Source organism: Thermobia domestica, chromosome 7, assembly GCF_964235325.1.
Source record: "Thermobia domestica chromosome 7, izTheDome1.hap1.1, whole genome shotgun sequence".
Taxonomy (NCBI): Eukaryota; Metazoa; Arthropoda; class Insecta; order Zygentoma; family Lepismatidae; genus Thermobia; species Thermobia domestica.
Window position 1 is genome coordinate 135,201,554 of NC_137460.1, and position 22,792 is coordinate 135,224,345.

General features: G+C 37.8%; 1 protein-coding gene across 1 annotated transcript in view; it reads left to right on the top strand.

The window, feature by feature from the left end:
- Window positions 1-22,792, top strand: part of LOC145690408 (ATP-binding cassette sub-family G member 1-like) — a 201,693-nt gene that overhangs the window by 108,272 nt on the left and 70,629 nt on the right. The window contains exon 3 of the mRNA XM_081765253.1: window positions 18,594-18,783. Within this exon, the coding sequence (XP_081621379.1) occupies window positions 18,594-18,783 (190 nt within the window). The remainder of the gene's footprint in view (window positions 1-18,593; window positions 18,784-22,792) is intronic.

Sequence of the window (22,792 nt, forward strand, 5' to 3'; positions counted from 1 at the left end):
GACTTCAGAACACAAAATTGCAACGCTCCAGATTCCCTACCCAAATTGTCACGCGGTTCGTATGTCAGTTTTCGAGTTTCTTCAAAGAATGTTACATTATCTGCTATGAGATCTGCAAACGATCTCCATTGTATAACTGCTATCTCGATAGAGGCAGTGGACAAAACTGAGGACAAAGCTGCCCAAAACAAGTTTTTGACAAAAAAAAGAAGAAGAAGAAACAGAAACAACATTTGTTTTTAGCCAGAAGCGCTCATAAATCACTACCACGTGACGCGAAGACTATTAGGGCTAGAGGTTCAGCAGAGAGCTCTCAATTCCTGGAGAAATTCTATCCTCTACGTTGCCAAGTGTAAACGGAAGTATACATTATAATTAATCTAAATTGATCTGGGGCATTAAATCAAAAACAGAAACCATGAACATATAGGTATGGCTGTTGGAAAATATCATGGAAAATTTTGAGACGGTAAGTGCAATATCTTCTTAAATATTCACATAGAAATATCTACGTGTTATCTTATAGGGATCCTGAAACACTTGCAAGTGGGTAGACATCCCCTTAAAAGCAGCCAGACTTTTCCAGCGTATAAAAATTCGGTACGTAAACGTACGCCAGGCCCCATACACTAACGTATTGACAGCTGCTAACAAGACTAGCGCAAGAAATTTTATGGCTACGGCGGAAAAATACGTCAGTGTATGGCTCGTATAAGGCTGGAGTAGACACGAAACAATGAGAAGGGCACATGCCGACAACGCAACGCTGTGCTCAAATTTAGTATCATTGGGTATTGCTTATTTAATTTGTCATTTGGAACAAACAATAAAACATGCGCCAACAGTAAAACAAGCACCTCATAAGAAAGAGTAACCAAACGTTTGCTCTAGCTTTTTTATTTTTAATGCTGATTCTTCTTTTTCTCGTTTCTTTTTGGATCAAAAGATCCAATATATTTCAGGCAAAAAAAAAATGTTGTAGGCCTTATATCTCAAGAACTATATATATTGTAGCCAAACCAAAACTCATTATGATCAATTTACTCAGTATGATGTGCTTATTCTGAAAAAAAAAAAAAACGAAAACTTCATTTAGAGGCCCTTCAAAAATTTTGTGACCCTGGATCCAAAAAAAAAAATTCAATATATTTCATTGAATCAAACATTTTCTTGTACGCTTTATCCATGGAGAACTGCATATAGTGAAGCCAAACCCAACCTTAAAAAAAAAAAAAAAAAAAAAAAAAAAAAAAACGAAAACTCGAATTAGGAGCCGTTCCAAACTTTTGTCTCTGATCCAAAAACTAATTCTTGGCCAAGATCGCAATCCTTTGATGCATTTTTTGGATCATTCCTAAAATTCTTGTTGATTCATCCTTTTTTACTTTTTTTTTCATTTCTGTTTTCGAACGCGGGTCCGGACCCCCTGGACCCCCAATGGCTACGTGCATGTTCTGGTACAAGACACAAAAGTAATGGTCCAAGTGAAGCTAACACCAATTAACTCAATTCTGAAATATTATTTAAAGCTAGGCCTAATGATCAATGAATTCAATAGAAGTATAAGTTGGAAAGAAGCTTTGGTTATTCGTGTGAGAACAGTGTTTCCTGGTCTTACTAAACCTAGTATTTTTTATTTATTTATGTAGTAGAACTTGGTGACGCAAGTGTTAACATTTTATTAACCTCAATATTAAGGGATTTACAGAAACATGTAATAAACCGGAAATTTTCTGCAAGAAATCTTACTTTTTTTTTCTGCAAACGATGCATTAGTTTTGTTGGGAAGGAAGAACGGGCTTTTTAAATTATTAACGGAAATGTTTCTGAAGCTCTTGACACTGCATCGTTTGGAACTAGCAGTTTACAATGTCATTAACGAAATTACTGAAATTAATCACTGAAACATTATTCTAAAAATAACATTTACTCATTCTATTTGACATCACCAAAAAAACAAAAAAAAAAAAAAAAAAAAGTGTACGCATTCCCTAAATGTGAAATTAAACTCAATTGGTCTTGTGCTTGGACTTCGATGATTAGCATCAAATGGTTTCATAGATCTCGGTGGCTCAGTGGTAGAGCCACTTCTGGTGTTTACCTCTGATGCATGGGGTCCCTGGTTCGATTTTCGCTAAGTAAGTTTGTGGTGGACAACATTGTGTCCGTGGGTTTTCTCGGGGTATTCCCGTTTCCTCCTGTATTCTCATTCCAAAAATTCTTCCATCATCATTCACTTGCCTTAATCATCGTCTTTCTTAGCCTAAAGGGCATACGTAATTATGGGACATTAATCTGAAAAATGTTATTTCATTTCAACTGGTAGATCTGTACGTAGTATGTAGGAAGACTGCAAGACACTAGTGAATCATTTTGATTTAGCCAGTGACGATCAAAAGAAAAAAAAAAAAAAGACAATACAGAAAGAGCTACCTACCAACAATGGTATATATACACAATACTTCTATACTGATATTACTGAAGAAGGAATAAGAGTACATAACATGTGCTGTAAGACATGAATAATGGCATTACGGAAAAAGAAGGGGGAGGGGAAAGAAAATTGCGTATATTCATGTATCATACAGTTAAACAAAATTGTTTTATGAAATAAACTATACATTATTTAAAATGGAAGCTCACTATTCGAATTGCAAATTTTTCTATTACCTTCTGATTGAAATCTGGAATGCCTAAGTCTATATTTTTGCTACGTTTCTGGGACAGAATAATAAAGGAAGCCATAGCCATCTCACGTGAAATGAACAATTTCAATAGAGACAAGGATTTCAACTCAGTCCTGTCTGGTTGGGTCTTTCCAGGAATAAAAAAAACAGACGCTGAACAAATCCATTTCTTGTAGCTACATTAACAGCCAATCAGGAGCCAGGATTCCCTCCAGCCAATCATAGATGCCCACATATCTCCGGTCTCTTCATCACAATGTCTGAAGACTCTGCATTCGAAACGTCGGATGTTAATATCTTCACCCGAAAACACTATTAAAATCACGTCGCCAGGAAAAATTAGTCTTTCTACGTAATAATTATTATAATATTTACACTGTCAAAATATGTCACAAAACTTTAGAAGGTCCTATGCAAATTTAATTTTCTTTTAGCAATTTGGTAAAGAAGCAACAATTAAAAAAAAAAGTAATAATAAAACAGACACTTTTGCATCTTCCAACCTTCCTTTCTCTTCAATCCAGGCGGGCAATGCAGCAGGTCGGAAAGAGATAGAGAAAAGAAGAAAATACAACAACCTTATGGAAAAATATCAATTCGTACCAGTTGCAGTTGAATCCGGTGGCTCGTGGGGAAGGGAAGGCCTAAACTTTATAAAGGAAGTAGGAAAACGCATCACACAGTTATCCGGTGATGAAAGGGCAACCAGCTTCCTAATTCAAAGAATAAGCATGGCGGTGCAGAGACAGTGGCGTAGCAGCTGCCCCCGCAACCCCCGCAGTGCGGGGGGGCCCCGATGTATAGGGGCCCCGAAGTCTTGCGATGAATAAAGTTTTAAAGAAGTAGAACTTCCACCTTACTTGTGTCGGCTTTACAAGTGGGGCCCCTTCTCTATACTTTGCGGGGGGGCCCGCAAAAGTGTGCTACGCCACTGTGCAGAGAGGTAATGTAGCTTCAATACTAGGAACCATACCTCCTGGTAAAGCACTGGAGGAGATTTTCTTACTTTAAAAACAAGAGTAATGTGTCCATATTGTTGTATACTAATTATTTTTCATTGTTATTCATTATTGTTTCAACTGCAACAATGTAATTTTAATTTAAAAAACAAAATAATAAAACGCATATAAAATCTATAGTATAGTGATATATTAATAAACAGCGCCGTAACTTAGATTTTTCTGGGGGAAGCATTAATATTTGGACCCCTTAGAAAAAGTTGTTTTGGGCTCGCCCGCAAAATTTGAAAATAGGTCCCTTCTGTTCATATTTCTCTTACTCTTTGTGGGCCCTCCCGCACACCCCTGGGCTCATTCCATACATGACAAATTAATTAAAGAGGACATAGGCCTATTGACAAATCTCAAAGCCATACGAATGAATATTTCCAGGGCCCCTAATAATGGATTTTTTTTTTTTTTTAATGAAATGGACCCACAACTCATCTTTGTTTAATTTACCTTTTGTGTGTTGTTTTGTGTATGTAATGTAGTGAACTTGTTTGATGCTTCACTTATAATTTCATGTTCGTATCGTAAATGAAGTAAGAAAATTTTATCTTAAAGTGGGCCCCCTTGAACGGAGGGGAGCTTCTCTGAGGAGACAGTTGTCCCCCTTCCCCCTCACAAGTTACAGCCCTGCTAATAAATAACATGAAATTGTATCGGTGTAGAATCCTGACTCATCCCAAAAACAAAATCACAAATAACGCTGCTGTTCTTTCGCTATGCCATTCCCAGATTTGTCGGGATTTATAAATAATTTTGTGAAATCTAAGAACGCTCTCTCTCTCTCTCTCTCTCTCTTTTTTTTTTTTTTTTTTTTTTTTTTTTTTTTTTTTTTGTCACACGACAACCTCCTAGGTTTTTATAAGCTGATTCTTTACTAGTTTATGAATTTTCTGCAGTAATCTCGTAGGCGTACTTCTTTCCGCATAATACATGGATTCCTAAAAGAGACTATTTTTTTCATTTCTGGGGAACTTATATTCGAGGAATACTTATAATCGAGTGAATACAATGCTCATTTTTTATTTTCTTTTAGTCCGCTAAAGCTAGTCAACAATTTAAAAAAAATCAGGAATTGGCAACACTAAGTAACGAAACACGCAATTAATTGCGTACGTAAATAGTCAATCATTCAAGTTCGCTTTTACTACACTTTTTTCCTGTTTCCTTGAGCGTACTTAGCGTAATTCTGCATATGCCATTGATGGCTAGTTGCCAGACAATTTTGCAATATCGCAAAAACCTGTTTATATAAAGTGCTCATTTCATTGATCTCTAATACTAGTTGTTTCACAGTTTGTAACGAGAAGTGAAATGGACAGAAGCTGCCATGCAATTTGCATTCTTTTAAGGTAATTGAAAGATTGTGGTTTATACTTACGTTTGCTTTCACTTGACGAGTTACCTTGACCTCTAATGATTACTCTTAATAAAAATCACAAGATTTATGTTTAGTGTGTCATTTACTAATGTAATGTTGCATGGATTACAGTGTGTTATGAAATGGGTTAAGGTCATGGTTTCAAAGCACATTTATGTAATGCCGACAAAAACGCAGTAAGTTTTTAAAAGACAGCACGATAGTGCAGTGATAGGAAGGTGTTCACTTATAAATATGATAGACCTACAAAGGATATTTGCTTTGACCCTATGTCAGCCCTGTCCATCGCTGAGCCCGTAACGTGCTTTCCTGTATACCCCGAAATGAAGTTTACTGACAGTTCATTATAATCCCTATAGGGATTGCCAATTTCGGAAGTTTTACTTTTCGTAATCCCGAAAGTAAAACCGTAAAAATTCCGTCATTCGGAAAATTTCGGAAAAATTAAGATGCCGAAAAAATTTCGGATTTTTTTAAAAAATCTCGATTTCGAAAAAGTCCGGATTTTTCTGAATCCCGGAATTTTCTTAACTCCACAATTTTCTAAATTCCGGATATTTTCCGACATCGAAATTTTTTCGAAATGCGGAATATTTCCGAAATTCTGAAAGTGAAATTTCCGATTCTGGAAAATAAATTTTCCGGAATCTGGATTTTGGAAAAAAATTTTGGCCATCCCTAGTATTCATATTTCAAAACATAACTTCTCAAGAAGTCTGTCCATATGTCCAGTCCGGAAGAGACATAATCTTACGAACTACTTGATACATCATCATCAATTTTGGCCGGGACTTACAGGGTCAAAGGCAGGAATCGAGTCCGTTGAATGGAGATGATTATTCTGGAAACCATCCTTTACTCTGATCACGATTCAACCAGTGCTCTGACCATTTACAGTTGTTGTGCCAGATCCAATTTTTACCAAAAGTGACAATTCAAACACAAATCATAGAACCTTCTTGGTCATTCCTTATACTAAGAGAACTGTGCTCCTGCACATGGTGACCCCTGTTGACAGGAATCAACTCATCTAGTACCCAGGCCAGTAGCCAGCCCAAAAATATAGTGGGGGGGGAGAGATCCAACCATATTATAGTTCATTTGCAAACCTACCGTGTAAATTTTAAGGGGGAAGCAAAAATTTAGGAGGGTCCTTCCCCCCTAAACCAGAGCCCTGCAAACCCAGGCCCGACCCGAATGGATCTGAATTTTGTGCCCGGCTCAACCCGGCCCGGCCCGGCCTGGCCCGAATCTCGAGCCGGGCTTTAACCGGGCCGGGCACATTTCGGGCCGAAACGGGCCGAGCACAAATCGGGCCGAGCCGGGCCGGCCCGACTCGGCCCGAACACTGTGAAAGACGGATCGGAAACTAATGTTGGCAGCCTGTGTTAATTGTAATGTGTTTGGCATGGGCGGCGATTAGGGGGGGCAAAGGGGGGCAGTTGCCCCCGCACTTTTTTGAAGTAACCAATTAATGTATATAGTTTCATTTGGAAATGTAACGATTTTGTATGTGTTACTGATTAATAGGAAAAAATGCTGCCATATAATATTTGCTGTTGCGTGAATACGTATTGGTTGTCTTCCCGTGGAGTAAAGAAAGCTACAGTAATTGCGTTTTAATCACCACAGAAAATAACTCCAAAAAATAACCTATTGGAGCACAATTTCAGCATACTTTCATTCCTTCTTACAAGGGCTCGACATGTTAGTGAGCCGCTTTGAAGCTAATCGAAAGAACACTATGCAAAAAAGTAGGGCCTATTTCACAAGTTATTCTTTAATTGCACAAAAATTGACAGTTCTTAAATTGTCTTTTCTTCTTTCTAAAGTAAGGAATATCGATTAAAAAGAGCGTGATAAGAAACAACTTCTACCTTTTCCATTGTTTTGTAGTGTAATATATGAGTGAAGTATTGTGTTTAAGGATGTACGAGTGTATATACAATAAAATTTAGTAAATTGAACATAATTCTAATTTTTAAGTTTATTTTGTATAACTGAAGTGTGGATTGATTCTAAGTATTGTTGTGTTTTGATGTGTTCCAAGAAAGTGAAAACTGCACCTAATGGCAACGAACATATTTCAAGAAGTTGCAAAAGCAAATATTTCTTTAAATGTCATAGCACATGCTTGTAGTATTTACTGCCTTTCATTTTCTAAGAGTAATAACATACATTTAATAGCATGTGTGGAATTAAATATTAAGTTTTTCATTAGTCCTCAGTTTCAATATAACTTTAGCAAAACAAGCATCATTATTCATTACTATGATTAATATTATCCTTTCTATTTATTTGTTTTGCAAATTTATTAAATAATCTGATCACACAATTTTCCAGACAGAATTTTAAGATGTTCATGAGCAAGGAATCAAATCTCTTCTTACACTTTCGTTGTTTAAGAGTACAAAGGGCTAGTATCTACTTGCTTTGTTCTTCTCAATTTACTTAATAAACTATTATATACGATATACGGTATTTTAACTGAAAATAGAGTATCCTATTAGTTATACAACCTTTCGTCAAACAAAATGTTAGAAACAACCAGGAAAACTAACATTTATATACAAATATTCAGATCATGTCTTGCCCTCTCACTTTTAACGTCCAACCGCCGCCACTGGTGTTTGGGAAATTAACTCTTTATTCAAGACTGTAAAGTACTGTACTTCCACTACTCTTATTATTACTACTACTGCTACTGCTATTATTATTATTATTATTATTATTATTATTATTATTACTTCTACTACTACAACTGCTACGAACGTCAGAGTTGACATGCCTGGTGGTACATACTTTACAATCTAAGTACAGAAAAAATCGAAGAAATACTAGTTATTATGGCCAGTCTGCGTAGTCTGGCCAGTAGAATGCATTCACATCTGGTGCTAGAGGTCGTCGGATCGATCCCTCCTCGTGTTATGTGAGCTTTGTGGTGGACAAACATCGTGAGCGTGGGAGTTTTTGGATTAGCCCGTTTTCGTCCACTGTCTTCATTCCACCAATTCATCCATCATCATCCATACGTATTGAGCCGTAATTGCCTAAAGAACATATGAGAAAGTCAAGTCCTTGACCTACTAATTAGAATTTGTTCCTCTACCATTAGACCACGGAGACCGAAACCATGAACTGGCGTGTTCATAAGATTAACGCAATTTGTAGTAATGTTCAATTAGCACGGCAGATTCCAAATCATATTACAAGTTCCTGTATTCTTTATAATTCGATGCTACAATAATAATAACAAAAAACAATGATCAAATAAATCACCCAGACCCCAGGATCGATGAAGTGTTCCTGGAACGGTGCGTAACAAGTAAATAACAGAGCTATGTGACGGAATGCGAGGCAGTAAATCAAAACAAAATCCACACATATCATTGTTGATCAAAAAATACCTCAAAAGTCCCCTGAATAAAAAATGTATAGATATCAGCTATACATGTATATCAAAAATGCCTCTAACATCACATATAATAGAAGGGATAGTTGATATTAAGAAAATGAAAATATAAGGTTTCCTAAGAAACCAGTAGTGCAAAATGAACATCGCTTTACTGTATGTCCTTGTACGCATCGAATAGCACGAAAACAGAGTCAACAGTTTCAGGCTTTAGAGCATTTCTCCGTTCCTGAGTACTAAAATCTCTTTCAGTAGACGCACTAGAAGCAGGGATAACGAGATACTGACGCGTTAATTTACACAATTTTGGTAATGTTTGTTCTTGTTGCTTCCACCACTGCAGTATATCTACTTCTCTTACACATGATGACATGTTGAGGTAGATGTCTACTTCATCATCAAATTCACCAGAGACTGAACGTCTATCTTCCCAATCCATTAGTTTATTCTTCTTGGTAGGTGGTTCCAAGTTATGCCAACTAGCCTAAAGGAGACGATGGTGAGAAATAAATGATAACATATCATTTTGTTATGTTAACAATGTTTTAACATTGATAATCTCCAATAATTTCATCTACGTGTGGGGTCAATCTTCCTAATAGAATATTTGAAAGGATTTTATAGGATGTTGACAGAAGAGAAAGGTTAGCTTATGTAGACGGGTTAGGTTAGCTTATGTTAAAAGAGTAAAGTGCTGCTTAGGTATAAACTCGTTTCTTTTACTAAGCTTTTTAAAAAAATGATTTTTCATGTGGCGTACTAGTGACAGAATCACACTCAGGAAAAAAAATCAAACTGTTTCCCAAAATTGTGTGTATCAGGAGGAAATGACTGTCTTCTGATGTTATTTATGCTATGGTATCGAAGACTTTAAAGAAAAGGCCGTCGCCCATATCTGCATCAGACTTTCTTCACAAACCTATTCCATATTTGGTACTGGTTAAGCATAGCACGTCAAACTATTAGTAATTTTAAAAATGTGAGAGAGCATATAAAAGATGATTGTCTGGGATAATAATTTCCAAGCGATGTCAAACACACCAACTAATAAATTTATCCGAAGCATTATATTTCAGGGACGTTTTCTACAGTATAGTTCCTGAGTAAATATAAGCATTTGGAAATTAGAGCTCCCTCGTTTCTAAGCGGTTATCGTACGCATCTTTGGCGCGGAATACCTGGGTTCGATTCTCACGTTAAGATGTAGGACCACGTTTCACATAGCCCTGGTGCTGAACAGAACGCTAAACTCAACTTCATTAACAAGTGAATTTCGATTTTTGAAATTTTAGTTTCTAGTTGATTGTTGATTTTAGTTCAGTGTCTCTTCAGCAAGGAGAGTATACGACACGTGAACCTACAGCCTAACGTGGGGTCCGAACCCTATGAACTTTGTCGGGAATTGAATCCGGCTCTCCCAAGCCAAAGGCACGTACGCTAACAGCTTAGAAACGAGTGAGCTCTAATTTCCAATTATAACACTTTAGGAATTGTACCGTAGAAACTGTCCCTGAAATATGATGCTTCGGACATAAATTTATTAGTTGGTTTGTTTGACGTCGCTTTTCAACACGGAGATACTATGAGGCGGAACATACTGTTCAAAGTGCGATCCAAACCACTACTCAAGTTTGTATCTGAAACTGGTCTACTAGCCTACTGGGAATCAAACGCGGAACAATGTATACAGAAACCCCACGTGTTAGCCCCTCGACCATGAAGGGATACTGGATATAAGATATTGTCATATACAAATGTAAAAATTGCATCCAGTGACAAAACTGAAGAATTATTATTGGTTGGAGGAGGACTTTGTTTTCTAGTGCGTATGCACGATATCTTTGAGAATGATTGAGCGTATACCTACCAAAATTTAGCATTGCATAACTGTTTTCAACCGATTACGATATGTCCCATAGTTTTCGAACTACGTAGTTTTAAAGTTCCATTGTCCATTGTTCTTAGAAAAACGAAAGACGCATTTTATGTCCTACGATCATTTTGTGTTTCTTTCGAGGTCACCTACATAATGGCTAACTCCATCGTCGCCATTATTTCAACACCAGGTATGTCATTAAGCATTATAGATCTTTTACAGAAAGAAAAATCACTTTTAATAATAGTTATAAAACTTTTTAAAGAAAATACGAGGATTGTTACAAAAATTCTAAGCCTACCTATGAACGGAGCAGCAGAGTTTATGGGTGATGTTACTTTTCAACATAGTTTCCTGACAAGTCAACACATTTTGTCCATTGATATTCAAATGCGTTAGTGCCGCTTGTAATAAATGATTTGTTGAAGGCGTGTAAAAATTCATCTACGGCATGCATGGTGTCATTATCAATGTCAGAAAGAGTACTTTTTCAACTTCCTTTTAAGCTTTGGGAAGAGACGAAAGTCTGAAGGTGCCAAATCAGACGAATAAAGGGATGGGGGACCAATCCGTAGCCGCAATATTTAATTGCTGCCATTGTGATAACTAACTTTTGGCTAGGGGCATTGTCTTGATGGAGATGCACACCTGCTGTCAGTTTCCCACGATACTCCTGCCAAATATCATTATGCAACTGTCGTAGAAGACCTGCTAGTACTCGCCAGTCACTGTTCGTCCCTTTGGAAGATAATCCACCATCACTATCCCTTCCAAACCCAAGAAGACTGTAGCTGTCAGTTTTCCAGCTGAGGACACTCACATGGCCTTCTTCGGAAGGAAGATGAGGGGAGTTTCCACTGCTTGGAACCTTGTTTGGTCTCTGGTTGGTAATGCTGGACTCACCTCTCATCTACTGTTAGGAATCGAGTGCGAAAGACATCTGGATTTGATGGAAGAGATGAAAATTGGATATCTGGAAGAGATGAAAATTCTTCCTTGAAATGTTGCGTCTGGTGAGGTTTTTATCAGGTGTCGAAAATTTTGGCACCCATCTCCCGAAAACCTTGCTCAGATGATGGGCGATAATTCTATTAACGCTTGCATACATAAGTCCACTGTCTTACCAATCTGCTCGATGGTCAATTGGCGATCATTCATGATGATTTCATGCACTCTGTTGATGTTCTCCTGAGTTAGTGCACCTACTGGCCTTCCTGATCAAGTATCATCTTCAATTGTGGCAGTGTTTCTTCCACACCTGTTTTTTTTTGGGGGGGCACTGCTTCCCCCGGAGCTCTGAGAGTGCCCCCCGGAGGAGACCAAAATAATACGTCTACAATATAATTAATAAATAGAAAAGTACCAGCAGTGCCACCCCCTCGGAACATTTTTTCTGAAAGAACGACTGAATGGAAGTTCCCACCCTCTTCAATTCGGTTGCCCATTTCTTCACTGTGACATATGAAAGAGCACTATCATCTAAAGTAGCAACCATGTCGTCGTGGATCTTCTGCTGCGGCTTTAAACCTTCTGCGGCTCACTCTTCTGTCTTTGTCGACCTGTAATCTTATATATAAAAGAGAACGTACAAATCCTTTGTTAGCTCATCACGCTAATACGGCTGAACCAATTTCTTTCATTTTTGGGGGGTTATTAAGATTTGGACCCTAGATGGTTTTTATCATATCACTTTAATTTTCAATTACCAGTGTCTTGAGATAATTGACCATTCAAGTGTCCATAACGTACAAATCCTTTGTTAGCTCATCATAGCTAAATCTAACCGTATTTATATGCAACCCACATGACCGTGTCACTCGGCGGGTTAACATAAATGACAGGCGATATAATGTTAACATTTACTCCAATCTTCTATGGTTTTTATCATATCACTTGAAAGCGAAAAAGTAAAAATTATCTAAGTAACAAAGTTTATTGCGTTCCGGGGTGACCCCAGCGAAGCGGGGTGAACGCTGCTAGTAACAGAATAAAAGTTAATAATAATACCAAATTTAATGTGACATCATAGGAAAGTTCAATAAATACGACCTTCAAGTATCAAATGTCTAATATTTTTTGGTTAGGCTTAGAATCTATGTAGCAACTCCCGTATAATAGGTCGAATCAATAAAACATTATTAGAGAATGATACACTGAATTAATATATTCAGAAAAAGATAGTCTTGCTGTTTGTTGTTTATAAACGTAATGTTGGACACAACTTCTTGAAATTACCTAATCCTGTCAATAGACGGCAATAGACACGTAACTTAAAACGTGCACTTCTAACTTTGAAAAATATGTAGGTGCTGTTTTAGTTTTATATTTGATTGTAGAAGACATACGTGGTGCCTCGAGCATATACACACCCCGAAAGTCTACACGAAGCTTCAACAAAAATTGACAAGATACGTACGCAAACTATTTCCTGCAACATTTTATTAATTGAATTATTTTGTGTGTTGCTACACAAAAATAATGTAAACATGTATTTCAGGAAAATTTATTATCTGTATTGTTGTTATCAAATACACAGAAGTAGTCTTGGGGCCATCATAAAGGGAAAGGCGCACCAGACATTTTCTCGGTTGTCCGGCGGGGCAATCCATTTCTGCTTACAAGAGCAAGAAATCAAGAATTAATGGTACTCTTTTGTGGTCTCGAAACATGGTAGCCCTTCTATTTATTTCTCCTCCTCTACTGAAACCAACTTTGTAATAGCTAATCAGTTGAGAAAAGTGGTTTAACAAGTTTGGTTGAAAGGAGGAATTATATTAGAGAACCTTCTGAGAACATGGAATTATTCAGTTCATCGGAACCAGAGGATTCGCTTCAGACGAAGCATCGCATCTCTCTTTGAGAGGAATCAGATTCGACAACTAAAGAAGTCGTAATTATACAACTTATTTGGAATGGATTAAATGGAATAGATTCTGAAAAAAAAAAAAACTATCAAACTGCCTATAACTAATGCTTTTAATTAAGGTTTAATCGATAGAAATAGTATACAATTATTTGGTGTAATTACATCGATAGGTAAACATACACATCTTTTGAAATTAAATAATAATAAGTGTGAAGAAAAGAATTGGTCTTAAGCGAAAAATAGTTCACTTGCTAATATTTGAGAAGTCAATTCTCACATTTTTTTATTATTGAGATGTGTTAAGAAAATGAACGAAATTCCTACTCAATTCTACCAGAAAAGGAAGGAACTGTACGTATTGTATGGTTTTATTGCTTATGATTTAAGTATAACGTACCGCATTTAAGGGCGGATCCAGGGGAGGGGCGATTCCCCCCAGAAGAGTAACATTTCTTATTTTATATATAAATAAAACCCATCCCAGAGTTTGTAGCTCTTAAAAGTAGCTCTAAGTAGTAGTATTACAACCCACCGCCCTTCCCCTCCAGAAGTCCGTCCTGGGTCCGCCCTGCCACATTTTATTCTCTTTACCCTGAATGAGTGGGATTATTACGTAATGAAAGTGAATATTTGTAAAGTATTTAGTGGAATGAGAATATGGAAGGAAACGACAGAACCTCGAAGATACTCAACCGCAGACGTTGTCCACCACAATCTCTCATGATTTGTAATCCATAAGGATGCGCACGAGACAAAATTTGTGGCTGTCTCGTCTCAAAAATGGGCTGTAAAAGTGATGTCTCGACTCGAAAAATGTATATTTCTCTATTGGAAGAGCCGTGTCTCGACTCGAATTTTCTCAGGAATTCCTGTCTCGACTCGTCTCGTGCGCATCCCTAGTAATCGAACAAGGAACCTATTAAAACCAGAGATAAAACTCGCCACTACTGAGACCCAGTCTTCGTAACTTGAAGGTGAGAATACTCAACATTTTTAATAACACAGAAATGGTATGTGGCGTCCTGCCTGGTTCGATTCGCGGCCAAGTAAGTTTGTGGTAGACAACATCACGTTCGTGGGTTTTCTCAGGGTATTCCCGTTTACTTCAGGCCGGTAGCCAGCCCAAAAATGTAAAGGGGAGCCGGTAGAAGTTACAGGGGGCCCGATATTCCCGTTTACTTCAGGCCGGTAGCCAGCCCAAAAATGTAAAGGGGAGCCGGTAGAAGTTACAGGGGGCCCGATATTCCCGTTTACTTCAGGCCGGTAGCCAGCCCAAAAATGTAAAGGGGAGCCGGTAGAAGTTACAGGGGGCCCGATATTCCCGTTTACTTCAGGCCGGTAGCCAGCCCAAAAATGTAAAGGGGAGCCGGTAGAAGTTACAGGGGGCCCGATATTCCCGTTTACTTCAGGCCGGTAGCCAGCCCAAAAATGTAAAGGGGGAGCCGGTTGAAGTTACAGGGGGCCCGATCCAACCATATTATAGTTTATCATCATATTGTAGTTACGTATTTGCAAGTTTATCGTGAAAATTTTAGCGGGGGACAGTAAATATTTAAGGGCGTCGTCACCCCCCTAGACCCCCTGTGAATACGGGCCTGGTAAACTCACATACTTATTCTACTAATTCTTCTATTATCATTTACTTCCCTTAATCCCCTGTCTCCTCTAGTCCAACTGGCATAATATGGGACGTTAAACTCAAAGAAAGAAAATAACACAGCAGGAGTTTGTGTGTGAGGGCGTGTAATGTATCATTCAAATTAAGGCAACTACAGATTTTCTTTCAGAAGTACTTGGGAAATTCAAGTGCTCACAGGGTATTATGTACACTCATGTCCAAAATTATTGTCGCATGTCTATAAATATGTTTTTTCTAGGAATATAATTTGATAATGAATTCGTCTGATATTTCTTATAATGTTAGTATGTGTATAGTCGGCAAAGACATGTATGTGGCAAATTTCATGTCCAAAGAGCAGTAAATAAGAACAATAAAACGAAAATAAAATTTTCTTGTCCAATTAGCAACATTTTATTTTACTCATTATAATTTTCGTATTTATAATTCGTTTCCTATGAAATTTACCATCCGATTATACATACAGTTTCAGTACCCTGGAAAATCATTATCAAATTATATTCTTACAAGAAGACAGTTATAGATTTGCGACAATCATTTTGGACATGAGTGTACCTTTGGCATTGATTTTTGGGCTTTCTTGATTCCTACTGTTACAAAAAAAAAAATCTAATGTATGCTAAGAATGTTTTATAGGTTTACAGAAGTTTATAATTTGAAGGGACTACCTTCTTATTAGAAAGTCTTTTATTTTCCTTGTAGTGAAATTATGGTCACCTATAGCCAATGGCCTGTATCACAGATTTTTCCAAACTAGACAAGCTTCTGTTTAGTCTTTATTCGTCACAGTTATGTAGATCAAGTAATGAAACTATCATGAAAACACTTAAATATGGCATTACATAGTACTCGTCGCCAGGCGCGCACCCAGAATTTTTTGTTGGGGGGTTTAAGCTCTGGGGGGATCCAATATTACAAGCCACTACGTCTATATAGTATTGAACAGATATTATTCTGTACCCGATAAGTCAATGTAAAATATTTCCATCTATATTTTCAGAAAAAAAAAATCATAGAATTAGTTTGTTTTTATAAGAGAAATAGTACAGATAAAGTGTGAAATCAAATGTTCATGCTACATCAATCATTTCCTTGTTAAACAAGTGTTGTTTTATTGAGAATGTGTACAAATACATGTTGAATTGGAAAGTTTTGTGATGATCTGGACCTGATAGATCCCCCCCCCCCCGTGGGTGCGCCCCTACTCGTCACAAAAAAGCTGATATTTTGTTTCTACATAAAGTAGTAAATGTAAAAACAAACGGTCATATTCTACTTCTTACACTTAACTCCAGAGTACCCGTCATGGATTACATAAAATATAAGTCTGTTCTAAGTTCCGAAACCGAATTTACAATAGTCCAAAGTCGCAGTACTGGCTTTCTACTGAATTCACCAGCCTTCCAGTTAGTACCACAGATATGTTTAGACCAGACAAAACTTTACGATTCACATTGTGTAAAATTACGTAATAAATATTGTTATGTATTACGTATCTGTAATGCTTTTGTTATTGTTATTTTTTTGCTGTTACGATTGATACCCATATCAGTGTAAAATAACCACCATGCTATCTCGAACTCTGTAGTATTTTATTCTAGCCCTGTTAGTATATCTAGGCCTGTCCTGTCTGTACGCGAATATGTACTCAAATCTTAAAATGCTTGCATTTAATAAGATATTTATTTTTACGGGGTGTATAAAGAATCCGGTCCGTAGGGCAACCTCCTTATGAACAAAAATACAAAAAATAGAAAGAGAGAAAGTTGTTTTAAATGGCTGATTTTGAATCTAGAATAGTGGAATCTTACCAATTTCACTAGCCTTTTGGAGTTCACACAGGTAATATGCCCTATGTTAAATGAAAAAGTAATGTTTTCGTTTCAGTAGGCTATTCGAATGGAACGTAAGGTAGAGGTCTGTACGAGCTCGGGCCGATCCCGCGACCTTAAGCCCGACCCGGCCTGAGGGCCGGACTTGGGTCTACAAAGAATACATTACTTCGGTCCCGGGCCGGATTCTAGCGGTAAATTTTTAAATATGCAACCATATTTCTCGGGCCTTTTCGGACCTAACTTTGTAAATATGCTATACAAAGATATTTTATTGACCCGTTCTTTCTGGAGAACTTTTAAACCACAACTGCAAAATTAAACCTTTAATTGCTGTAAATAAGAATACAATTTTGCGTTAATCATTCAGTTTCTGTAATTCGGGCTCATTTGATTATCACACGAATTGAGGTCGGGCTAGTCCTAAATGCTAAAACATATTTCGGACTCGAATCGGGCCCCACGGGAGCTCATGTGGTTCGGATTCCACGTTAATCAGTAGGTCCACGTCTCATATAGCCTCGCTGCTGAACGGGACGTAAAACTAAATCAATCAATCAATCGAATCGGGCCCCAAATTATAAATTCACGGACCGAGCCGGGAACGGGTTAAAAATTCTCGTCCATGCAGATCTCTAAGGTAAGGGCAAGCAAAAATGACACAGAGTACGAGGGTTTCACTGAAAGTTTCGGAAAAATGATGATAGAACGCAAGAACAAAGTACAGTAATTTTTATTGGTTCTCAAACTACTCCCTCTGCGCAGCAATGCATTGTTTCCTGCGATATAACCTCATCTTGAAATAGTTATGCCACTCCGAAGTTGGTACCTGTGAAACATGCTGTTTGTATTCTTCGATGGCTTCTTCTGGAGTGCAAAAGCGCTTCCCACGTAACATGTTCGTGATAACAAAAAGAAATCACTGGGCGCTAAATCAGGGGAATAAGTCGGATGTCATGACTTCAGCGTTTTCCTGGTTCAGAAAATCACTTGTGGCCCTACTTTGATGGGAAATCACTTGTGGAATTAATCAGTGTTAATTAATTCATGATCAACTTCAATGTTTTGGGGCACATTGGCTATCGATGGACGACCTGCACGATGCTCATCACTCAGGCTGACCCAACCATATCTGAATTCCTGAAACCACCTGTAAATTGTTGTTTGGGATTGGGCTTAATCAGGAAAGGTAGCAGTCATGTGACGAACACACACTAGCTGTATTAATCTTGGTGAAAATCGTAATAAATCATATGGCACGGAAGTGCTCTCCCGTCAGGTCCACTTTTGATCACGACCATCTCACTTCGAACTGGTGCTCTGCAATGACAAAGATTTTGAGGTACATACAGTTTTGCATTTAGAGTGAACAAAGATAGCAGTTTGTAATTACAACGATATCTAACAGATTACATTGTTCCCAGTACGTGATTCCCAAAACTTTCAGTGTAGCCGTCGTAGGTGTAGACTGTTGTATGAGGAATCCTAAACAATTTGAATCAATTTCTCAACAATGCTATATTGTTGATGTAATTATGACCCAAGAGAACATTCTGCTGAACTGACAAGATTGTTTTTCTACTTAGTATTGGGTTCCTTACCAGTATGGAACCCAAATGGGTGCTGCAATTGGGAAAATTCCATTTTATTTTGGAAACCTAAAACTTTCTTCTCTTTCCATTTTTTTATACCTTGACTAATAACGGAGTTGACCTGTGGCCCCCGACTTTTGATACACCCAGTGTAAATAAGTAAATCTCCTATTAAATTAAAATATTTTAAGATTTGAGTACAGTATTTGCATACAGATAGGTTAAATACTAGATTTTTTTTAAAAAAAAAAGAAAGAATTAAGAATACTTCAATAAATACCTTCCTTTATTTCCTTTTCAGGACAAAAGGAGCTGAGGGTTCAGTTCTTGTGAATGGTTTCCAGAGGGATATGAAGGATTTCCTACAGCTCTCCTGTTACATTATGCAGGAAGACCACCTTCAACCTCTTCTCACAGTTGGGGAACTCATGATGATTGCAGCGAACTTTAAGTTGGGAAACACACTAACGTTAGAAGACAAGCAACGAGCGGTAAGTACTATATATACACACACAAGGATATGCAGCAGTTAATGTTAGAGCATGCGTACGAGATTCTACATACAATTTTCTCATAAGCTACACATGAAAGTTGACCCTCAAGTGTGCTATTTTGTTCAACTCGATGTATGATCTAGTGAGTGGACCTAAAATAAAGTTAAGAGTGAAGGGTTCATGAGAATTTTAGGATATATTTCATTCACTGCTATGTATTGTCGTCTTTCGATTACCTTGACTAATGCATAATTTGCTATCAGTTTCAACTTAATAGGTGGCGTGATTCGTACACAGCATCATTTTTTTAAGTTCAGAGAAGCATTCATTTTTTCCGACTTTTTCAAACTATGCTTTTTTTTTTTACGCAGCCCCATATCACTTGGGCGAGCCTACCAGGGATGGGGACGCCTCGACTCCCAAATGAACACATCTGTTAGCAGACGGTCTACAAGTCATTATTTTTCGTAATGTACGTTATACCTCTACCGTAATGAGAGGAAATCTTATATGCTTGGACGATCCTACCGGAAGGGGCATGTCAGCTTCCTCGCTGCAGGAGGGACTGAACGGTAACTGGAGAAAAGTGCCTATTCGAGGTATCTAGGTAACGGTTTCCGATTCCAACTGCAGGAAAGGAGCTGGCATCAAACTCAAATGGTTTCTTGACCCGTACCATTGGATGTGGGGTGAGATACGTGAGTATCCCGACGTGTGCGTGGTACTTCTACCCGGAAAGCGGTAGCGAGCGAACGTATAAAGGTAGACATGGCAGGGATTGAACAAGCCCCTGGGGCATGCCTGGGGCTCCCAGATTGGTTTCGACTTTGCCTTACTGTGGTCATAAAGTGGAATTCAGTAGCTTATGTGAGCTTATTCCTAGAATCTGGGTAAGGTGAGCTTGCCGTAACGCTCGGCCATCATGCCTGCAGAGCATGGGAGAACCTGACCCGCTTGGAGGAGCGTTTCGACTAGCAGGTTAACTGGTAGACGGGCAGGACTTTGATCTGGCCTTCGCAGTGGGTGTATCCTACTCTCTTAGGGCCATATGCATAGTCGAGCCCGTAGGGGTCCCCTAAACGAACCGTACCTGTAGGATACCTCAACCTTCCCCTTGACTATGCATTGCACAAAGCTTCCAAAGTGATCCCTCAGGTACGGTTAACACTGAGGGTTGGTTTGGCTAGCTACACCTCGGGCGAGGCTAAAATTGTGTTAAAAAAAAAAGTTGAAGGTAACGCTCCGAAGCTCAATTCTACTCGGTGGAAGTGTAAATATGGCATGCAGCAACTACAATGGTGAAATGCGTGCCTCATACAACAAACGCAAGAAACTTTTATGAAGTTGTTGAAATAATAATAAAAAAGTAACGGAAAATAAGAAAATAATAAATGCAGCAGATTAGAAACAGTATCTTTTCCTTTTGATTTGATTTTGAGATAAAATTTAAATCTTAAAGGAAAAATAGTGAAGTTATGTAGGCAGCTTACGTGTGAGGGTGTAGATTTGTAATAGGGGCAACAGTAGAAACAAATATATGCTGATTTTTTTTTTTTTTTTTTTTTTTTTTACGAAATCGTCTATTAGTAATTCCGAGAATTGTATTTTATAATTCGAGGGAGTAGGCGCGTCAACGGCGATGGGTATACATATAAAAGAGGATGGCGGAAAAACATTTTATGTCATAAACTGCATTGCTTATGTGTCACATAGCTTTGAGGGAGATACTAAACGCCATCCCAAAAGTACCAAAATGTACTAAATTAGGTTAGATTACATTAGGTTTGCTTAGAGGTTCCTCTTCCTTTCAGCAGTTTCGTTTTCACACATACGATAAATTGTCCACCTGTTTAGTAGACCATGCCTTTCACACAATTTCAACAACTGACACTCCTTATTTTTGTACAATTCGATAAAACGCAAACACGATGTATGACAATCTTGCCATTTAAGGACCATTTGCCCACTGCCTCTCCCGTAAATAATAACAAGCGTACCTCTCCGCCAAATAGTTCCTTCCGCCTCCACATATAGTGCCGTTTACAACCAGGGGCGTCATTTAGGGAGGGCAGGAGGGGGCAATTGCCCCCCACGAGTTTGAGGAATATATACATTAATCGATTGCCTACTAATATACTAGTACAAAACATGGAATTCTTATGTCGGTGGTGCTCTTGCCCCCCCCCCAAACGAAATCTGAAATGACTCCCCTGTTTACAACATCAAAAACAACTAGTATTTTCTTAACTTCAAATGTTCCCTTCACCTGACTTTCATTTACTTTTCTTCACAAACCAAACTGAATTCTCCAATTCATCTGGTAAATTTTCTAAGATTGGTCCGGCGATACAGCAGTTAACCCATAGCTATAAACACATTTTCTTGGCAAAATTTGATGTAAATATCTTAGAACTGTTACATATATTTTACTAGGGTGCTATCCACCAACTCGTCTGTGTCCATAGCGAAGAGGCACGTTAGCGGTGTTGGGTATACGCGTACAAGATGTGCTCGATAAGTACTAATTTGTTAAAGGTGGCCACTACAAGCTAGTTTTGACTACAATTGGAAGCAGTGAACCGTTTCTATTGTTACAAGTGACCTATATAATTTCTCTTAATATTGCTGTTCCTTTCTAGCTTGACACGTTTCAGGTTATAAGCCTGTAACAACACCTGCGAAAAGAATAAAGAGCACTTCATCCTTGACAGTCCACAATTGCTCCTTCTGTGAAGATTACGTTATACATAGTGTTCATATTTGCTGGGTGAATGCTTCACTATCACTTTTCAGCTATGTCACCTGTGTAAAGTAACTATTCTGCATACTCATTTGTTCTGACGTGACAGGTTTCACCTGGAAATTTCCAAATACTGGACCCCTTCTTTATTTTAAGCATGTGTCATCTGATATTGTAAAAACGGTTTTAAGCAGTGCGATCCATTCCTGTGCGATTGTGACTCAAAGCTACTTCTTGGAACCATCTAGCACAGGGTATGGGAGTGTTTCTACACTCTTGTTAGTTTCCACATAAACCTACCATTGGTATCTCGCCTACTCCTAAGATTACACCCGACTTCAGTTCCTCAAATTCCCTTTGTTCTAACTGAACTATAGAAAAAAAATACTTCTGGAGATCTTGCAGAGTCTTGTGCGTGATTTTCGTACTTGACGTCTTTACGCTATATAGCTAAGTATGTATGCATGCATATTATAAATTTGTACACAGAAGATGCACAACTCAAAAAAATAAAACAGCAGAACATATCAGGAGATAATCAGTGAATTTTCTGGTGCCATCATTTAACCTTTCTTATGGACATGCGCTAACAAAAAAAAAAAAAAAATCATTATGATAATAATTCGTGAACAAATAAATTTATTGTTTTTTGGTGATCTCTTACGAGTATTATGAGGCTTTCAGAGCACAAGGAATCAAGTCTTCAGAAATCTGAGAAAGTAAGACATACTGTTTGTAGGTACTTTTATGTACATGGTTAAAACCAAAGCTTTTTTTATTGAAAAGTTATTTACAATATCTGGATATGAATCTATAAACAATGAAAGGAACTTCAGTCAAATATCTCAAACATGAAATGCATCTAAAATGAACAAAAACCAAAGTACTTGATTCTTTTGTGCACTGAATCCACCATATGACATACAACCAAAACTCAAAATATTTATATAAAAAAAAACTACATGGATATCGATATGAACAATTCCAGAGAGTTCTGTATGTAGTTAATGATAGCCTGTGATATATATTTAGAATTTCACTCTTCTAAGAGTAATATGAATAAAATAAAGCCGTCTAACATGTTTAAGCGGGCTGGGGCAACTGCAGGATAGAATATGCATATCATGTAATGCCTCTGACCATTTATTTCATTATTATATTTTATTTCTCATCGTCTTACTTAGCCGACAGGATAGAAGCATAGAGGGAGAATACTAAAAATGCAATACAATCAAATAAAATAATGCCATTTAAAAGGTTAAACTT